Source organism: Pipra filicauda, unplaced genomic scaffold (assembly GCF_003945595.2).
Source record: "Pipra filicauda isolate LSUMZ 115617 unplaced genomic scaffold, ASM394559v2 scaffold258_size1095741_pilon, whole genome shotgun sequence".
Lineage (NCBI taxonomy): Eukaryota > Metazoa > Chordata > Aves > Passeriformes > Pipridae > Pipra > Pipra filicauda.
The window spans coordinates 668,191-685,307 of record NW_024104374.1 but is presented as its reverse complement, the minus strand read 5'-3'; the positions used below and the strand labels follow the sequence as shown (position 1 = coordinate 685,307).

At 38.9% G+C, this 17,117-nt stretch overlaps 1 protein-coding gene across 1 annotated transcript in view; it reads left to right on the top strand.

The window, feature by feature from the left end:
- Positions 1 to 6,653, top strand: part of QKI (QKI, KH domain containing RNA binding) — a 156,730-nt gene extending 150,077 nt beyond the window's left edge. The window contains exon 8 of the mRNA XM_027729521.2: positions 243 to 6,653. Coding sequence (XP_027585322.1) covers positions 243 to 259 — 17 coding nt within the window. The 3' untranslated portion in view covers positions 260 to 6,653. The remainder of the gene's footprint in view (positions 1 to 242) is intronic.
- The last annotated feature ends 10,464 nt before the right edge of the window (positions 6,654 to 17,117 follow it).

The window sequence follows — 17,117 nt, the reverse complement described above, 5'->3', positions numbered from 1 at the left end:
ACCGGTTTTGTGGGAGTGGGCTTCTCCTTCACGTGTCCAAATCATGATGGAGGGCTGTCATGATTTTATTGCATTCTGTAGATGGTGTCGATCAGTATGTCAGAATTAAACATGCTTGTTTTTTTTATTAGTTGTGATTAGTTTTCATGTTGTCATTAAGCCGTCACTAGCTGGAACTAATCTCTTCTCTATCTTTTCTTTCTTTTTTTTGTTTTGTTTTTTTTTTGTTTCTAACCACCCAGCCGCCACCGGCAACTAACCTATGACCTTCTGACCTCTGAACTCTTCACCCAATGATGACCTGACCATGCCTGCCTGCTGATCAGTTAACTGGTAAACGCCTTTGCTTGCCTGTCTTCAGTGCAGCGAGCTGGGGCACTTGTCCGTTCGTCTTACCATCTAACAAAACAGACAAAGAAATTGTTGTCCTCCAACTCCGCTTTTTGTTGTTCTCCTGTTTGGGTGAAAGTGGTTCTAGAACCTGCACTGAATAGTAGTAAAGCAATAAGGTCCAACTCATCCCTCCGCACTGATCATCCTCTAGTGTCCCGCCCCAAGCGAACGGTAAGGAGGCCTCACACAAGATGGAGACAGATGTCCCTTAACTACCCGATGACAGAGGCAGTTACTGTGAGAGACTTCTAGGAATATTTTTCTTCTCAGAAAAAAAAAAAAAATAAAGTCAAAGCTCTCTCTGAATGTACTGTGTGATGATGCATCATGCATGAACCTTTGGTCAGGGATGTCATTGGGGAAGGGATTCTAAAAAGTATTCAAAATTTGATACGCCGTTTAGTCACTACCAGTGCCCTCAAAGGGCAGATGTTGCAGCCTTTTTTCTATTGCCTGCCAAATTGGACGTTTTAAAGGAAAGTGTGCCATTGAAATGCAGATTATGATGACTTTTCAGAACTACATTAATGCAGAGGACAAAACAGCAACACTATTAAAGTGAAATATAAGTTTAAATTGTTTTAACCATATTTTAATCTCCTTGGAAGATTACATGAGAACAAGGTACATGCATTATGTGTCACATTACTGGGCAAACTGTTCAAATATTTTTTTTAAACTTCCCTGTATAGAAAAAATTTCATTAAGGATGTAAAAGCCATGCTTGCCTATTTGCTGTATACATGTAATGAAATTGTAGATAAAGTGTAGTGCATTGAAACAAAATGAACAAAAAAGTAGATACTTTTACTATACAAGGGTGCTGGTGCAGAAAAAAAAATATATTTTTGGAAATGTAGCATTTTATACTTTCAAGTGTTATAAAAAAAAGAAAAAAAGAACAAAGAAACCCTTTATTTCATTAAATGATTTTTTCTGGTGGTTGTCAAGAAACAAAAGACCAAAAGAGCCTTTTAGTCTTTCTTTTTTATTTTTTAAGTATTGGAATAAGTCTAAAGAAAAGGAAGTGCCTTATTTTCTTCATGGTCATTTAGTCAAATGTCTTGTATAATCAGCTTCTCCCTCAGACAAGTTACTGCATGCCACTCAGACGCCCAGTATGTGAAAGAAGCTGTGAGGGAAGACAAATGATGAGTTGACCATATTAATTACCTGATTTTTGCCATACTAGTGTGATGTGACTTTGCCAAAATCTCATTATGCGAAATATTTGCTAAGTTTTTGTCAAACCAGCCCATTATTATTTCAGCCACTCTACTTTTTAAATCATAGCAAATGCCATACTTGTGCAACGTAGACCAAAGGGTTCTATGATACAGACTGTCTCATGCTAAAGGAGATTATTAGCTGACAAATGTTTGTAGAGCTGGAAGTCTGTCATTTTTGTTCAGGGATGGAGAGGGGTTTTCTTGATTTTGGTTGAAATAAATATACATCAACTATAGTAGGCTTCGGCATCACCAAGAAAACTGATGTTCTGTGAATAATGAAACTGAAAGTGCTTGGCTGGTTTTCAGTTAGTTACTGAACACGTCCCCAGTTTTCACAAACAGCTCCTGCAGTAGCAAACAGCATGGAAGTTATTTATTTTTCAGCTTGTCTCTTTGACTATTGTTAGATCTTCCCTGTTGGCTTTTCTTCAAAAGATAAGCAGGAGAGGGACATCAGCTAGTTGTTTGAAGTCCAGCTAAAGTTTATTTTTAACCTTTGTTTTCCACATGAAGTTCAAATAGCTGGGCAATTGCAAGAGCTGAAGCTGTTGAACGCACAGTATTTAATTCTGAAAACATTAAGTATTACTTTGTGGGGCTCAGTACTAAACTTGGCAAATATCAGGTGATAATTTTAGTCCCCTCTTGTCAACTTATTCGCCTCCTGCAAATCTTCACAGCTTCCAAATGAAAGGTCAATAGTAAGCTAAGAGGGCTTACATTTTTAAGCACCTGCATGGTGACCTCATCTAACATCTTGTCTCACCTGGAAATAATTATCAGTTTATTTACTATGCAATAGACATTCATCCTTTCGTATTCAGCTAGATTTTTCTTTATTGTGCCACCGGCTTTGTCTTCCTGTTACACATACAGTTGTGTTGATTTTATTTACAGTATATGCTGTGCCATTTTGATTTTATTTTGGTTGGTTGGTTGAATAAACTTGCGACACTCGAACATTTGAAGAGAGATTTGCTAAAACTATACCAGTATTTGATCCAGTTTCATCTCAACTGTGATAAAACCTGGACATTTTAGACATTTATCAAAGGTCTTTTCTGGGGGGTAGGGGAAGTGTATGGAATAGATGTGTGACATGTGAAAGTAATGTTTGCTCTGAACAAACTTCTGAAAACTTAGTTGACAAAATTTTGGATCAACTTAAAAAAAAGCATGACTTTTGAAATCTCTGAATGCCTTGGTTCTCAGTATTATCATTCTTTAATGACTTTTTCTTTATTAAAATAAGTAGTTTTAAGACTTCTTTCTGACAGTATTATGTAATTTTTTTAGAGTGGGTAGATGGGAGTGTCGCTTGTATGTAACCGTACAGATGACATGTATTTGTCTATTCTTTATTATCTTAGTAGTTTCATGCTATGTATGTACCATAACCAACCTATTGCCTATGAGAAACATGTAAGATAATGTATTTACAGCCATTGTTACAAGTTTATAATGTATTTTTCTATCTTGTTTTATATGTATGTTATATAACATTCAAAAGAATTTTTTTCCTGATTGAGAAAAAAGGATACAAAATGCAAAACCCACAATTTTGATAACTGAAAAATTGCCAATTGTTTTGCAGTACTTTATTATATTGGGAGTGTTGTCTTTCTTGGGCTTTTAGTTAGCTACTGGATGAATACATTAGACATATTTGGGTTTTAGTTGGGTTTTTACATAGCTTGCATTTTAATTCTTTGGTTCTTTGCTGTTTCTATTAACCCATAGCATTATTTTAATAAATGTTATAATACCAACCTACTAACTCTGGACTATGTCTGTTTATTAACCATTACATGTTTAATTACGATAAACAAATAAAGACGGAAGAATGTAAAGTCTTGAGTTACTGGACTAACCCTGAAGAACGTGACCACAGATAACACAACGTGACTTGTTTTTATGTTGTTTGTCAGCTGACATTCTGCACACTACTATTAAGTTGGCTTTGGTCATTCTGGCCTCTTACCTTGGGGAATAGGTGCCAGTAGAAATGGGAACAAAGTAGCATTTTTTGAGACATTCTTGTAGAGTCTTGCCACTTGCCTTTCAGCATCTGCATTACTAATTCCACACTTTCTTTTTCTCTCTCTAAAATAATTACTGTCAGCTCACAGCAAAAGAGCAAAGATGCCAGTACATTGGTAAATCATGACTGTGTACAGAAACCAGTTTGATTCTTTGTTGAACCATTCAGAGGTTGCAGTTAATCTCACAGTAATTCGTGATTCGTTGGTTTTGGCACCTGATTCATGTTGCATCATGTGACGTTTCAAAATACTTCTGGATAGAATTGTTGTACATTGAAATACAAAATCTGGGAGTTTTCCTTGTGAAAAGTGCCTTATTGTCTTCATGCCACACTATTTTCAAGTATCTTTTCTTTTTTTTTTTTTGTTTTTGTATTTCTGCTATAGTCTGTCAGTATTGCCTAGCTCAGGGGAGTACAATATGTAAGCCAAAGGTCAAACTGGATCTTTTCCTAATGACTGCAGAAAGTACAAAAATACACCTTTCATTAAATTACCAAGCAACAGCCATTTCAAATTCCAGGGCTGCCTTTATGTGATCTTCATCCCTGTGGATGACTTGAGCAAAACAAATGCAGGGAATTTAAATGGCGAAAATGCTGTTTTGAATGTACATCTATGCAAATATTTTTACAGAAACATTTCCCTTTCTTAGAACTTAAGCTGTCTGAAGCTCCTTTACATTTCCCAGGTAGTTCTCCTAGATTTGTAATCTTAAATTGACAGTAATTACACCTAATGTTGAGGGAGATCCTCAATGTAGATAACTTTTCTGATGTCAACAATTTTTGTGAAATCCCATTTTTTTCCTGTAGATGGTAAAAAATCAGATGAGGAAACTGAATCTGTTCAAATGCCTCCTTTAATTTATGATGTTTGAAACTATTTATCTTGAAATCCATACAATATAAAACTTGAGTGTTAAAGGGTTCTCACAGTATTGGTAGTAATTAAAATAGAAAGCATCTTTATTTTATAGTGAAGAATAGTCTAGCTTTGATAATGTTTGTTAGTTTTCTAATGGCATGTAGTTCTTTGTTTTACAAAAATTTTAGGTACAGATAAAATATCAATGCATTTTGAATAGTTTCACTTGTACAGATTATACCAAACCTTTTGACTGGATAATGGCACAAAGTGTCATTACAGAGCCAATAATTTATATTCCTAAAGAATTTTATCAGAGGCACACATTTAAGCTTGGTGAAGTACTCTCTCCATTTTAGGTGAAACTATTCAGATGGAACAAAAGTTTAATATTTTATGTTGAAGAATATTTCTATTCCCAGGACTACTGCTGTCCTGTAGTATTTTTATTATTTTGTATTTTTATCAATAGATATTAACTACTGTCATACTTTGTTCACAGTGCATTTTCATCTCATTCTTCAGTATATACAATAGTGAAAGTTGCTGTAAGTTTTGTAGTATTTTAAAGCTAAAGGACAGCAAAAAAAAGGGAAGAACGCTAAAATCAAAATACTATACATTGTTGTCCACCAAAGGCATTTCTCAATTTACCTAAGTGCCTGTCTGAAAATTTAACTATTTTATACTTCGTCTGCTTATAGGAAAGAAACAAAGTGGTTTTAGAACTGAATTGAAGGATGACTTCAATATTGCTAAATAACTGAAGTTAGGTTCATATTATTCTGAGGTTAAATTGTCTTAACATTCAAGAAAATCATACATTCAAGACAACAAATTTGGTTTCTTTGAGAGTATTTTTGTGCATGTCATCAATTCATGATATATTTCATAAAGAGTTTTCAAGGATTTTTATTAAAGGTATTTTTAATGAGCATATGTTCAGTGTATACTGACAATATTGATCCTTTATTTGAACATATCTTTTAAAAGTATGTCAAAAATCTACATGTTAGGAATCATTTATTGCCAGACTGTACTCTAGGAGGGGGACCACTAAAAGGTTTTCTGCCCTGAAAATGCAGGGAAAAATTGAAGTGTGTTGCCATCCATTAAGAAATTACTTAAACTTGGGGGAAACATGCTTATGAGTATATAAAACTGAATTCTTTGTGTCTGGGTAAAAAAATGTTATCATAAGTACCGTATTGTACAGAATGGAATCTGAGTAACACATTCCTAGGGCTGGAAGTATATAATTGTTACTGGAATTTCTGGTTTGTTTTAATGTATTTGATATATTTTTCTAAAACACTTTTAACAGAATACTGTCCAAATAACACGCGAACCATAACATTAACACGTGATACTCAATGTTGAATCAAACTGGTTAACGAAAGTACAGTGCTCTTCCTTCTCTGTGCCTGTGCACTAATTGCAGGTGGTATGGTTCTGCATAGGGGCTAGGGGTCAGGCACAGCGGGCTGTAGTGCTAATTTCTTAGTGCCTGCAGTTCGGGTGTCCGTCTTCAACAACAGAATAACTGGGGGGAATCTGCCTCCCAAGGCAAAGATTAACTGAGATTTGAAACTTTTAGAAGAATTAGCAGCAACAATAAAATAACATATATACATATATGCTTTGACTTGTATTATGGCAGTTTGTGTGAAACATTTAAGGTTTTGTTTGTGCAAAATAATGTATTCCGAGGGGAAAAGCAAACATGGACATTGCCAAAAGACATGTAAATAAAACACCATTTATGACTGTACATTATGTGCAATAAAGTAATTGGAAAAAGTGCATGTACTTTATCCTCAAAAGTAAACTGACAGCTCACAAAGCTGTAACTATAGTTTTATTTTCTGAAAAGTTAAATTTTATTCTGTATCTAAACAGCAGAATAAAGAATGTACATTTTCCCACTTAAATTTTCATTAATGCTTTTAGCAGTGTTATGAAGGATGTTAATTGTTCAAGAGGCTTAAATTTTCATGGTCGTCTGATTATCGGTGTATTTTGCTAAACAGTTTCTTATCGCATATGCTGTTGTTTGTAACTATAAATGGAGCAAGCATGCATTATATACCATAAACATGCAATACACTTTTCGCATTTAGATTTGTGGATGCACCAATTCTATAAATTTCTTAAAAGATGACCAAGTGATTTTGATGTTATTGTACTTTTGTAAGCATAACTGTTACAATTGTTCAGAGCAAATAAGGAGTACTACTATAACTTTAGCATACTGTTTTGTGGGGGAGTTTCTGATTACTATAGAAAATTAAGACTGCCACCCTACCTTAGTATGAACCTAGCGAGACACACACATTGGAGAAGAGCTAGATTATGTGTTTTTTACATTTTCATTAATATTTATGTGATGATACCTGGTTTTAGTTGAGGACAATTTCTCTATCAAGGTATTTGCTAAAAATTCCTTCTGCTTTGCACTGCTTAAATAAAAAATGGTTTGCTTCAGAAGGAAGCAAAGATAGATAAGGTTAAGTATGGCATCTTTAGAAGTCTGGTAGAGTAGGGGAGAGGAGGCTAAATGTCACTGTTAAGGTACACTTCTTTAGTCTCCCAGCAAGGAAGAAAAATTTGGCATAATTAACCTTTGAAGATACTTCCATGATGAGTCTCAACAAAGTGGTGGCATATAGTCATATCTTGGTAGTTCATAGACTGTAGAGATACTACTTGGCACATGCCACTCGAGCAAGTAAAGCAGCCCCATGTCATCTTTGCTGTTACTCTGAATCCCAGTGCAAGCATGCCCGTACCCTTTAGTCCTGGCATGATGTGTTGGGCACAGCCTCACCTTCTATGCTGTCTTTGGCTGCACTGTGCAAACCCCCTCCTTCATTCATCTGGATCCCTAGAAAACAGAATTGCGTTGACTTTCCTTATCTCTAGCACCAAGTCAGTAATACCCGGTTTTGGTCACGTTCATGCTAGGAATTGCATTTATTGGTCTACAAATTAAAGTTAAATGTGGAATTTAATTACTGGAAAATTTCTATCAACAGACTTCACTGCTGTTCTACCAACACTGTCTGTGTGTGCGTTTTGGTATGTTTAAGGAGGATGGCCTGATGTTACTACATGGCTCCTTGTTTTTTGCTACAGTTACAGTAGTTCCCTTGAGGCAATACAAACTTAAACGGTTTTCTGTGTCAAAATAATGAGAGGCATTCATACCAAAGAGTACAAAATGCAGTGTTTGAAGTTACTGCCTTGTTGGTGTTCAGGTCTACCAACAAAAGTAGTAAGAGTCTATCCAATTGCTTTCTCAGTGCCCCTATGAAGTTCTTGAACAGTTAAAAATAGACAGCTGCCAGCCAGTTCCTGTTGAGTTGAACTCTTCTAAAAATTAACAACCAAAAATAATCAGTAACTCCCTGAAAAAAAAGTTTTATTTTTTTTTGTTTGGTTTGGTTTGTTTGTTTGTTTTTTCACAAAATAGCATAGCATATATTTGCCTTTTTAATTTCTGTCACAGCAGCTTGAAAGTGTTTTCATCTTCAGCAACAAAAAAGGTTACTACTTTGAATAGTAAACTGGATAAACACAGAGGTGAGGTTCAGGGAAAAATCATCAAATAATGGCGCACCTCTACATATTTCAGCAGCTCATCAGTAAATGGAAGTGTTTTCTCTAAAGTTCATGTATTTGTAAGCCCCTTATACAGGCAAGAGGCTAAGCAGAGAAATTCTTTTTGTTTGTGGGATGTTTTCAGAATGAATTCTATGGATTTTCAGTTCACTGAGGGATGGCCTTTATTAAGCAGGTGATAGTTCCACTGCCTGAAGATAGGAAGATTCCAGGCCTTCACAGGTTTGTTTCATTGAGCAAACAAGTGTTTGGTATTACTCCTAGTTTACTTTCATAGTCATATGAAAATGAAACCCCATCTTTTTAATATCATGACAGATGTATCAGTCTGTACCTTCTACAGCAGTGTTTTAAAGGGATTTCTTTTAATTGAAATTATTTCAGTAAAAAGGCAGGTTGAGCAAGAGCATTACGGATAGCATGTTAATATACAATAAAGATACTGGGATTACTCTTTTAGAGTCTTACTGTGTTAGGTGCATTAGAAACGCATAATGAAATAATAGTGTAATATTTATCTTGTTAGTTGTCTACACCTTTCCAATTGTGATTTCCAGACAAGGTGGTTTTCATGGGACTAAGAATGTACCTCATACAGTTCAGAGGTGGTGAAATGACAAGATACTGCAAATCACTCCTATGTGTGTGCCTTTTCGCAGAGCACAGCCTTTTTCAAAGAGAAGTTTTAAGGTCTTGGCCTCAGATATTGGATAAAACATGGTAAATTTGTGATGCAGGGAGCACAGTTTGTTAGCCTGTGGCTAATCTCCAACAGTGCAAACGTTGTTATCAATTTGGAGATGTTACTGCATGTTAATTTCCATGGCAAATTCCTTGTCTTATTTTTAACACGGGTACAGTCTGCAGAGCCTCACATGCATACTGCTCTAATGAATCTCAGGATCGTTTTCATAGAGTGGATCCAGTACTGCAGAGGCAGCCACAAGGCCATTACTTGCATGCCCTGGTGGGACTTTTCCCATATAACCTTAGTGATGAGACAATTTTGATTCTTTCCCTGAAAGGCAACAAATGAAGCAGATCTTCAGCTTTGTTTCTGAGACAAAATAGGAAATGTATACTGATCTGGACTGAAAGAAGATAAAGAATAACAGTAATGGCAGAGTTTTGAATCCTGTCCTTAGAAGATTACTAAGATTGCTTTGGAGTTTATATGAACCAGGAAGAGGAGACAACCCTAAACTAGAGCAGTATTGTCAAGCCCATGCTGTGTTGACAAGAAGTTCATCAGAGACTGTAGGCTGGAATTTTACGTGAAGAAAATTGAAATTATCTCAGTCCTTGAAGACTTGGTTTACCGTATCTCCCTGTTATCTTAAGCAAACTTGTTAATTTCTCTGTTGGAAATTTTTCCCTTCTTCAGCCTAATTTGAATTTCTTATTCTTTTCTTCTAAGGTTCTGTCCTGCCCCCTTCTGTGCTGTTCTACTTTCATAGACAAATTCTCCCTTCTAGGATGGCCAGGTGGCACAGGTCTTTCTTGGTATAGAAAGGCAACAAGCAAGACTTAAGGTCTAAATCAGGATGTGCAAGTGTGACATTATTTAGGTCTGTTTTAAATATATCTGACTCCATCCAAGCAGATGGAAGAGAAATGTCCTGATAGTGAGGGCACTCATTTGGAACACCTGGGTTTGAGATGCTTCTTTCATTGCTGATGATTTGTGCAATTTTGGGCAAGATCCTTGCAGCCAAATCCACAAAACATCACTGTCACCTGAAGTGTTGTGTCAAAATATGGAGTGTGGTTAACTAGGTTTTCATCATAAGAATTTTTTTGTGTTATTCCATAAAAGAAAACACCATTGCCTCATCTTCTTTAGTCTGTTTCAAGCAACAACACCAGCAAAAAAGAAAATCCCTGGTACCCAGAGACAATATACCTGCCTGATGCAGAGGGGAAAGTACTGGTCAGTAAATCCCCATCTTTTCATCACACCCACAGTAACTAGCTTAGCAGCTTGGCTGCTTGGGTCTGTCTCTGTCGGGTATGTTTCTCCCCATTTTCACATGCATAGCATGTATGGTTGTAGCTTAGCCTTTTGCATTCCCCAGCTACCCATAAAGAAAGCTACTCTTTCACTCAAGTGATGCTCTTGTTCAGAATCTTTGTCCCTCAGTTTCCTGTCAGTGAAATGAGGTTAACAGGAGTACCCCAACAGAATGTAAGCTGGGGATGGCTGCATTCAAGACTGTAGAGTGCTCAAGCAGTACAATGCTGAGTGTACTCTAGTATGATCACAATGTCCAAGTGTCTTACAATCTTGAATGTACTTAAAACTTGTAAGCAAAACAAAATACCTTTGACTTCTTAGTTAAATCCATTATATAAAAAGTTTGCACAGTCTTGTAGGCCAGCTGAGTACAAGTCTCAGAGCAGATTACCTCAGTGGGTGCCTACCAGTAGTGCCGTCTCAAGGGATGGCTGTCTCAAGAGAAGATGGGTACAAGTTATTCTTGAGAAGATTCTGATTAGACAGAAGAGGAAATTTTTTTACAAGGACAGCAGCCATTAGTGGATTCTCCAGTGTTGGACACCTTTAAGGTTCAGTTGGGCAGGGTACTAGATCATGTGAAGACCATGCTCTTACCAAGACAGGTTTGACTTGGTATCCTTGCAGTCCCTTCCAACCTGGTATTCTGTGATTTGTGTTCATAACATTCTCAGTCCTGCAGGCTTGTTGTGAATGGACTGAGCTGCATTCCAGTTTTTTGCAGTTGTCCAAGGAGAGGCAAAGAGACAGAGATGCAGCTACAAGGAACAGCGCTGCTTTGTCTCTTCACCAGTGAAATGCAGAAGTGGGGAGCACTGACAGCACTTGAGACCCAGGAGGATGGGCAAAATGGGATTGTACCTGCTTGATGGAAGTGAGAATGTCTGAATACAACATGGGAGACAGGCACGATGGTAGCATTAGAGTATGAAACACACTGCTTTTTACTTGTTGGATTGTTAGTATTATAAGATAACAAAATACCAAGATTGTTTAAATTTTCTGCTGCCTTTTGGGAAAATGCCTATCTGCTCTGAGAACTCTTTGGTGTTTGCAGAGCCCACTGAAGAATCCACAACACACACCCTCACTGATGTTTGTTTGCTGTGGCTGAACAGCTTTGAGCTTTTGACTATAGCAATCCTGATACCATTACAATCCCGTAATGGTTTAACACATGATGCCCTTCACAGACCTAGATATATTATAATACTCAATAAATTCAAGGCGCTGGGAAAAGATGGAGCAAGGCAGCATTCTCCATTACAGTTAAACAAAGGTGCACAAGCAGTGTTGAATATAGGATATGATAACTGTGACATACACCATCTCCATCTGAGGGTTGACCTTAAAATTGAGTGACTTTTTCAAAATCCTCATCTGAGTGCTGGATGTTGACTTTTTAAATATGGCTCTTCGAGTAATATGCATACAGGTGAGCATACAAATACCAGATCTCTCCTCTACAGTCACACAAGGTTCTCATTGTTCAACTCTCAGGCTAACATACGATTTTTTAAACTGAAATGCTTAAAATAATTAACTTTGAAGCAAGAACAACAGTGTTTGCAGCCTCAGGCTTTTAGTTGTGAAGGGTTACACTTGGGATGCCAACTTTGCAGTGCCAATTTGCTTTGAAAGGAAAGAGAGAAATGCCATTTGTGAGAGACAGAGCTTTGGGTTTCTCTAGCAAGAAGCAGTGTCAGTAGGTATGTATAAAACAAAATCACCTCATCAGCCATATCATTAGTCTCAGCAAAGTCCAACATTAAGCAATTTATCCCTGGTCACACTCAACCACAAGACAGCTGACAACCAAACACTTCTGGCCAACATCAGTGTAGTGGAAGGTGGAGAAGTGGAGATTTAGCTCCTCAGTCAAGACTCTTCCAAAATTTTATCTGGGTGAAGTAAACAACTGCATTTTATTAGTTGTTATGTACCTCACAGTGATAATAATGAATTTGGATAATAATGAAGTAGGAATTTTCACCTGCTCTGGATTTGTCCTCAGACTTCCCTGTGTGAGGGAACCTTGAAATACATGATTTCCACTCAGGCAAGTGCCTGGTTTAAAACGAAAGTGAAGCCAATGAATGAAATAGTCAAACACCTGACTCTTTGGGAGGGAGAGAAGTAGTAAATAATGTTGCCTTAGAGCAATGTCTCCCTTGTCATCCTTTTCCCCTTGCAATTTGCTGTCACTAATCACCGTGAGCCAGACTGTGCTCATCGAAGAATCCTTCAGACAGAGTCAGTGGGGCTGCTCATCTGAGTAATTTGCAGAGGACACAAAGAGGGCCCTCAGGCCCTGTGGTATTAGACTCATTTGGCTATAAATTCCCTGGGCAAGGACTTGTATTCTTGTCAGTAAAACACTGGACGCAATTCTGGTGCTGTGCTTTTTTTCTTGTTGGTTTGGGGTTTTTTCCCCACAGCTTCTCATTGGACTTGATGATCTCGGAGGTCCCTTCCAACTCAACTGATTCTATGATTCTCATTCTCACCTTTTTCTTCACACACACGCATACAGCACTAAGAGACTCAGAGAAGCAGCAGCTTTGACAAGCAACCCTAATGTGCCTCCCTCCTCTGAGCAATTCCTTTGGGTGATTTAGCAATGTCACTCTGGCTCTCAACATTTCTTTCAAGTCAAGAGCCTCATCACTTACAGCAGGTTGGGAAAGGGAGAGCCCAGTTGCAAAGGCAGGAAAAAAGTTCCATCAGTGGCTGGCAGCAACAGGAGAGTCTGGTTGTGCCGGTGAGTCAGCTGAACCACTTGCTCCACTTGCTTATTCCAGCTGCATACAGGCATGTGCAGGCAGGAAAAATTCCTAGCTTTGATTGTGAGGAAAGGACCTGCTTATGTCACCACAATAAACTCTGTTTGCCCAGCATAAAATCTCACGAAGCATAATTGCCAAACTCCTGGGACAAAATACTTCTGCTTAACCCCTGACACATCTTGTTCTTTTCACTGTGAGAAAAATAGGGGGTTTTTTTCCAAATTTAATTACCAGCTTTGATGTGTCTATAATGGGAATAATGGCAGAGAATACAAGATCTTCTGTCTGCACTGCTACCTATATACTTGCATATAAATAGCACTCTTGTTTCATGGGTTGGAATAGTGGCTGAAGAGACATACTGACAGTACAGCAGCTCTTTTCCTTTGTACCAGATCTAATAGGACTGCAGTATGAAAAATGCTATTTATGCTTTGCTTTTAGGCTGAAACTCACTCTGTGCAGAGGTCCAGCCCAGGGCAGAGGCCTCACTCAAATCCTGCTGAGCCCCCAGACAGGCTTTTCATTTTTCCCTACAATAGATACAAGGATTCAGAGGGTTTTGTATTCTGTTCATGGATAAAGGCATGTAAATAATATCTTTATGACTCAAGTATGTCTTGAAATATGCAACCTGATGGCAGACAGCTCTACTTTATTGTGCTGATATTTGTTCTGAACCACATGGCTGGTAAGTCATGAAATATTAATGGCCATGCAAATCTTCTCTTCTGTATCACCAGCTTTTCTGTGTTCCTGACCCCTGACTTCCTTTAATCATCTCCTGGGTGTGTGGTCTGTTACTATTCTGAGATATCTTGTGAACAGGGGCAAAGTAATTACTTGATCCCTGCCTGATGCAAAAATCTATTTGAAAAGGATAACTTCAGAGGCGCTTCCTCCTTGCATTAAAATCAACCCCACCTGCTTGCTTCACCAGATTTCTCTTTTGGAGGCCTGAATGCAGACCTACAGTGTTCAGTGCTATTTTCAAGACTGTAAAAACATCATTCTTGGATCTTTTAAGTCATGACCTGCTTCCTCCACAGATTAATTACAATTTCTGGTCAAATGTTTTCTCCCCTTTTCTCTTTCTCCTACTGATTTTTCTGAAGGCATCCTTATAAATACTCTGCAACTCAAACTGCCAGATGTTTTATTGTTACAGAAAGGCCCAAAGATCTTCCAACGAGCAGCTGTAGTGCTTGTTCATTATAGGGTTATCTTAGCTGTCTCCCTAATAATTGGAGGCTGAATTAATGCCTGACGTGATTTCTTTTAAGAACCAGGACATGTATTTTGGGCAGAAATCTCCTTTCCTTTCTCTGCCTATTTTCTAACATCCCAAACACTAAAAATAAGGGTGTTATCAATGTGGGGAAATATGAAAAATCTTCTTAGCTCCCTGCCAAATATAGGAGAGGTCAGTGGTTTCGTGCCATGCAGGTCTGACAACAACCAAAGGAGAAGAAGGTGTACAAGCAATATGGCTGTAAAGAGAGAAAACTAACGATAGAAGAGCATTTTCTATACGGGAGCTATTTTAGTAAACCAGCATGACGAAAGTATAGAGGTGAGTAGGTATTTTTACAAGTGAGCTTGTAGTGACTGCCAAGAGCATAGTGTAACACAAGGGCAGTAATGACCACACAGTTTAATACAAGGTTAATAAGTGTTGACCTACAAGTGGTTTCTGATTTCTGGAGCAATTTTGCCCAAGTTGCAGGAGTCAGCAATGCAGCACCAAAAGTACTGCTTCTGAAATGGTGGATTCTTATAGATAAGGAGGTGGGGAAGACTAGCTAAGGCCAAAACATTCATATCAGAACAGAGAAAAAGGAGCCGGGATACCTCAAGTGTTTGTAATATTCCACTGTGCAAAACCTGGGATGATACATAAGAAGCTTTCTGAGTCTCTGCTCTTCAGTCCCCAGTGCCATTTCTGAAAATTAGGTGCCAGCCTGGGATGAATCTACACTCTGTGTTTTAAAGGTGCAAAGATAATCTGCCTCACCCTTGATTTCATTCAGCAGTCAGGTGCCTATGTGTCTTTGAGGACATGGATGTCTGTCATCTTTCTTTCACATGTTTCTTGGAGGTTTTTTCTCCTGAAATGACCTCAGTGACTTCTGGGCCCCGTGAGAAAGGCACAACCACAGCTTGGCTCACACAAATGACAGTTGTGAAGCAACATTATTCAGTGGCTTAAAGCCTGACAGCTTGCAGCCTGGGGACCACCCTCACATTGACTGTGCCCTGTGCATGGAGCAGGAGTCCCTCACCCTGTGTGGTGGAAAGATGTGCCACCAGCTGGTTGGTGCTGTTGGAGCCACAGAGAAAGCAGACAGAGCAGAAAAACCAGAGCATCCCTCCTGGCCCTTTGGCAGCACTGTGGTGTCTCACCACAGGATGACTTGTATGTGCCTAAATGATGGTAATGAGCTCTGCTGCAGGTCTGGCTCTCCCTTAGCTTGCAAAGGTGACAATTGCTAACTCAGATTTTGGAAGAAGGTGAGCTCTGATCAGTTGAAAGGAGCAGTGAGTAATCCTCATCTACCTGGCTTTGTAACTAAGCTGTGAGTCACTCTAATGAGCAATACCAAAAGTGCTGACCTGCCCATATCTTACTTCTTTGTTTAAGAGTCCAAGCTAACCTGCAGCCTTGGTATGCCCCAGGGCTACCTTTTGGGCAGAGAAGAACCTGGAACCTGGCAAACCTTACCAGTGGAAGAAATGCTTTTGTAGGGTGTATGTGTATCCAAACACTAGGTGTAAATAATTAGGAAGCTTTCAATGCTTTTTCTGTATTTGGCATTCCCTGCTAAAGCTGCAGAGTTGCTTTTTATTTGAAGAACCCTTTCTTATCCCTCACCATCAAGATTTCATTTTCAGATCACTTTCTCTTGCTCACACAAACCTGGCCAGCTAGAGCTTATGGGACTGGTGTGCAGTGACCAGGTAGAGGAGTGCATGGGATTATTTATCACTGGGTTAGCCCATGGCCCTCTGTTCTTGGGGACAGCACGAAGTATGCCAGCCACTCCTGTCCTCCCTGCTCTACAGTGTGCTCACACTGCAGGGTGGGATAGTGCCCATCCTACCACTTCAAAAGGATTCTTCTTTGACTCCAAAGTCCTCAATGTCCTCGCTTGGCTTTAAACTCCTCCTGTGGTACCAGAATGTCGGGGATGGTGAAAACTGTTTGTCTCTGGTTTGAATGCAAGGCATGGGCTGGCTTGGCTGCATGAAGAAAACTGCTCCACTGGTTGTTTTCAGCAGCTTCCCCAGGGTGCATGGCACTATTTAAAGTGGAAGTACTTTGATATGGAAGAGGCGAGGATGAAGGTGAAGGCTAATAATGGAAGTTTATAAATGCAGCTGACATCCTAGCACTCTGTGTCTTTCATGCCATCCTTCATTTACTCTCCTGGTGCTCTCTCCTCTTTTAATGCTCTGTTGTTTTTCCCCCTGTGAGCAAAGTGCTGTTGAGAGTAACTGGGGTAGCTGAGTTTGATCCATTTACGTGCCTGTGGGTATAGTATGGGCTGTTATTTAACCCTGCAAGTGAAATGATCTATGAAACCTCCAGGGTGAACTATGCTAAGGGACAGACTTTCATATTCTGCGGATTATACTCCATTTTATATATATATATATATATATATATAAAATAGAGTATACATATATATAGCTCATGACTAATAAGGAAACCCCTCTTATAGTTAAGAGCTGCTAATAGAGACCCATCCACACAACATTCCTATGTGGGTGGGTAGTGTTGGCACCAGCAGTGGAATGCCTGACTCTAGTCCTGATCTGGGCTTCACAGCTAGGCTCCCTCCTTGGTCAGCTGCAGCAAACAGGTAGTTCTAAGGGCAGTTCAGCCTAGATTGGGAGAAAAGTCTAATACAAACAAGAAACTGTTCTCCTCCTCTGTTAACTGCCTAGGCTCTCCATCTGGGTGGCTTGGTTGGATGTGAGGCCTTCAGAGAGCAAAACCTATGTGGAGTGAATGCGACTCATGCTGAACCTCCCTCGAAGCCCTGGTGAGATGGTGAGGTAGATGGTGAGATCTCCACAGCCTTGAAATGGGACCATCCTTCCTCTTCTGTCTCTCTTCTGTTCCTCCCTCCTGCCTCTGCTTTGCTGAGTGGAAGTCCAC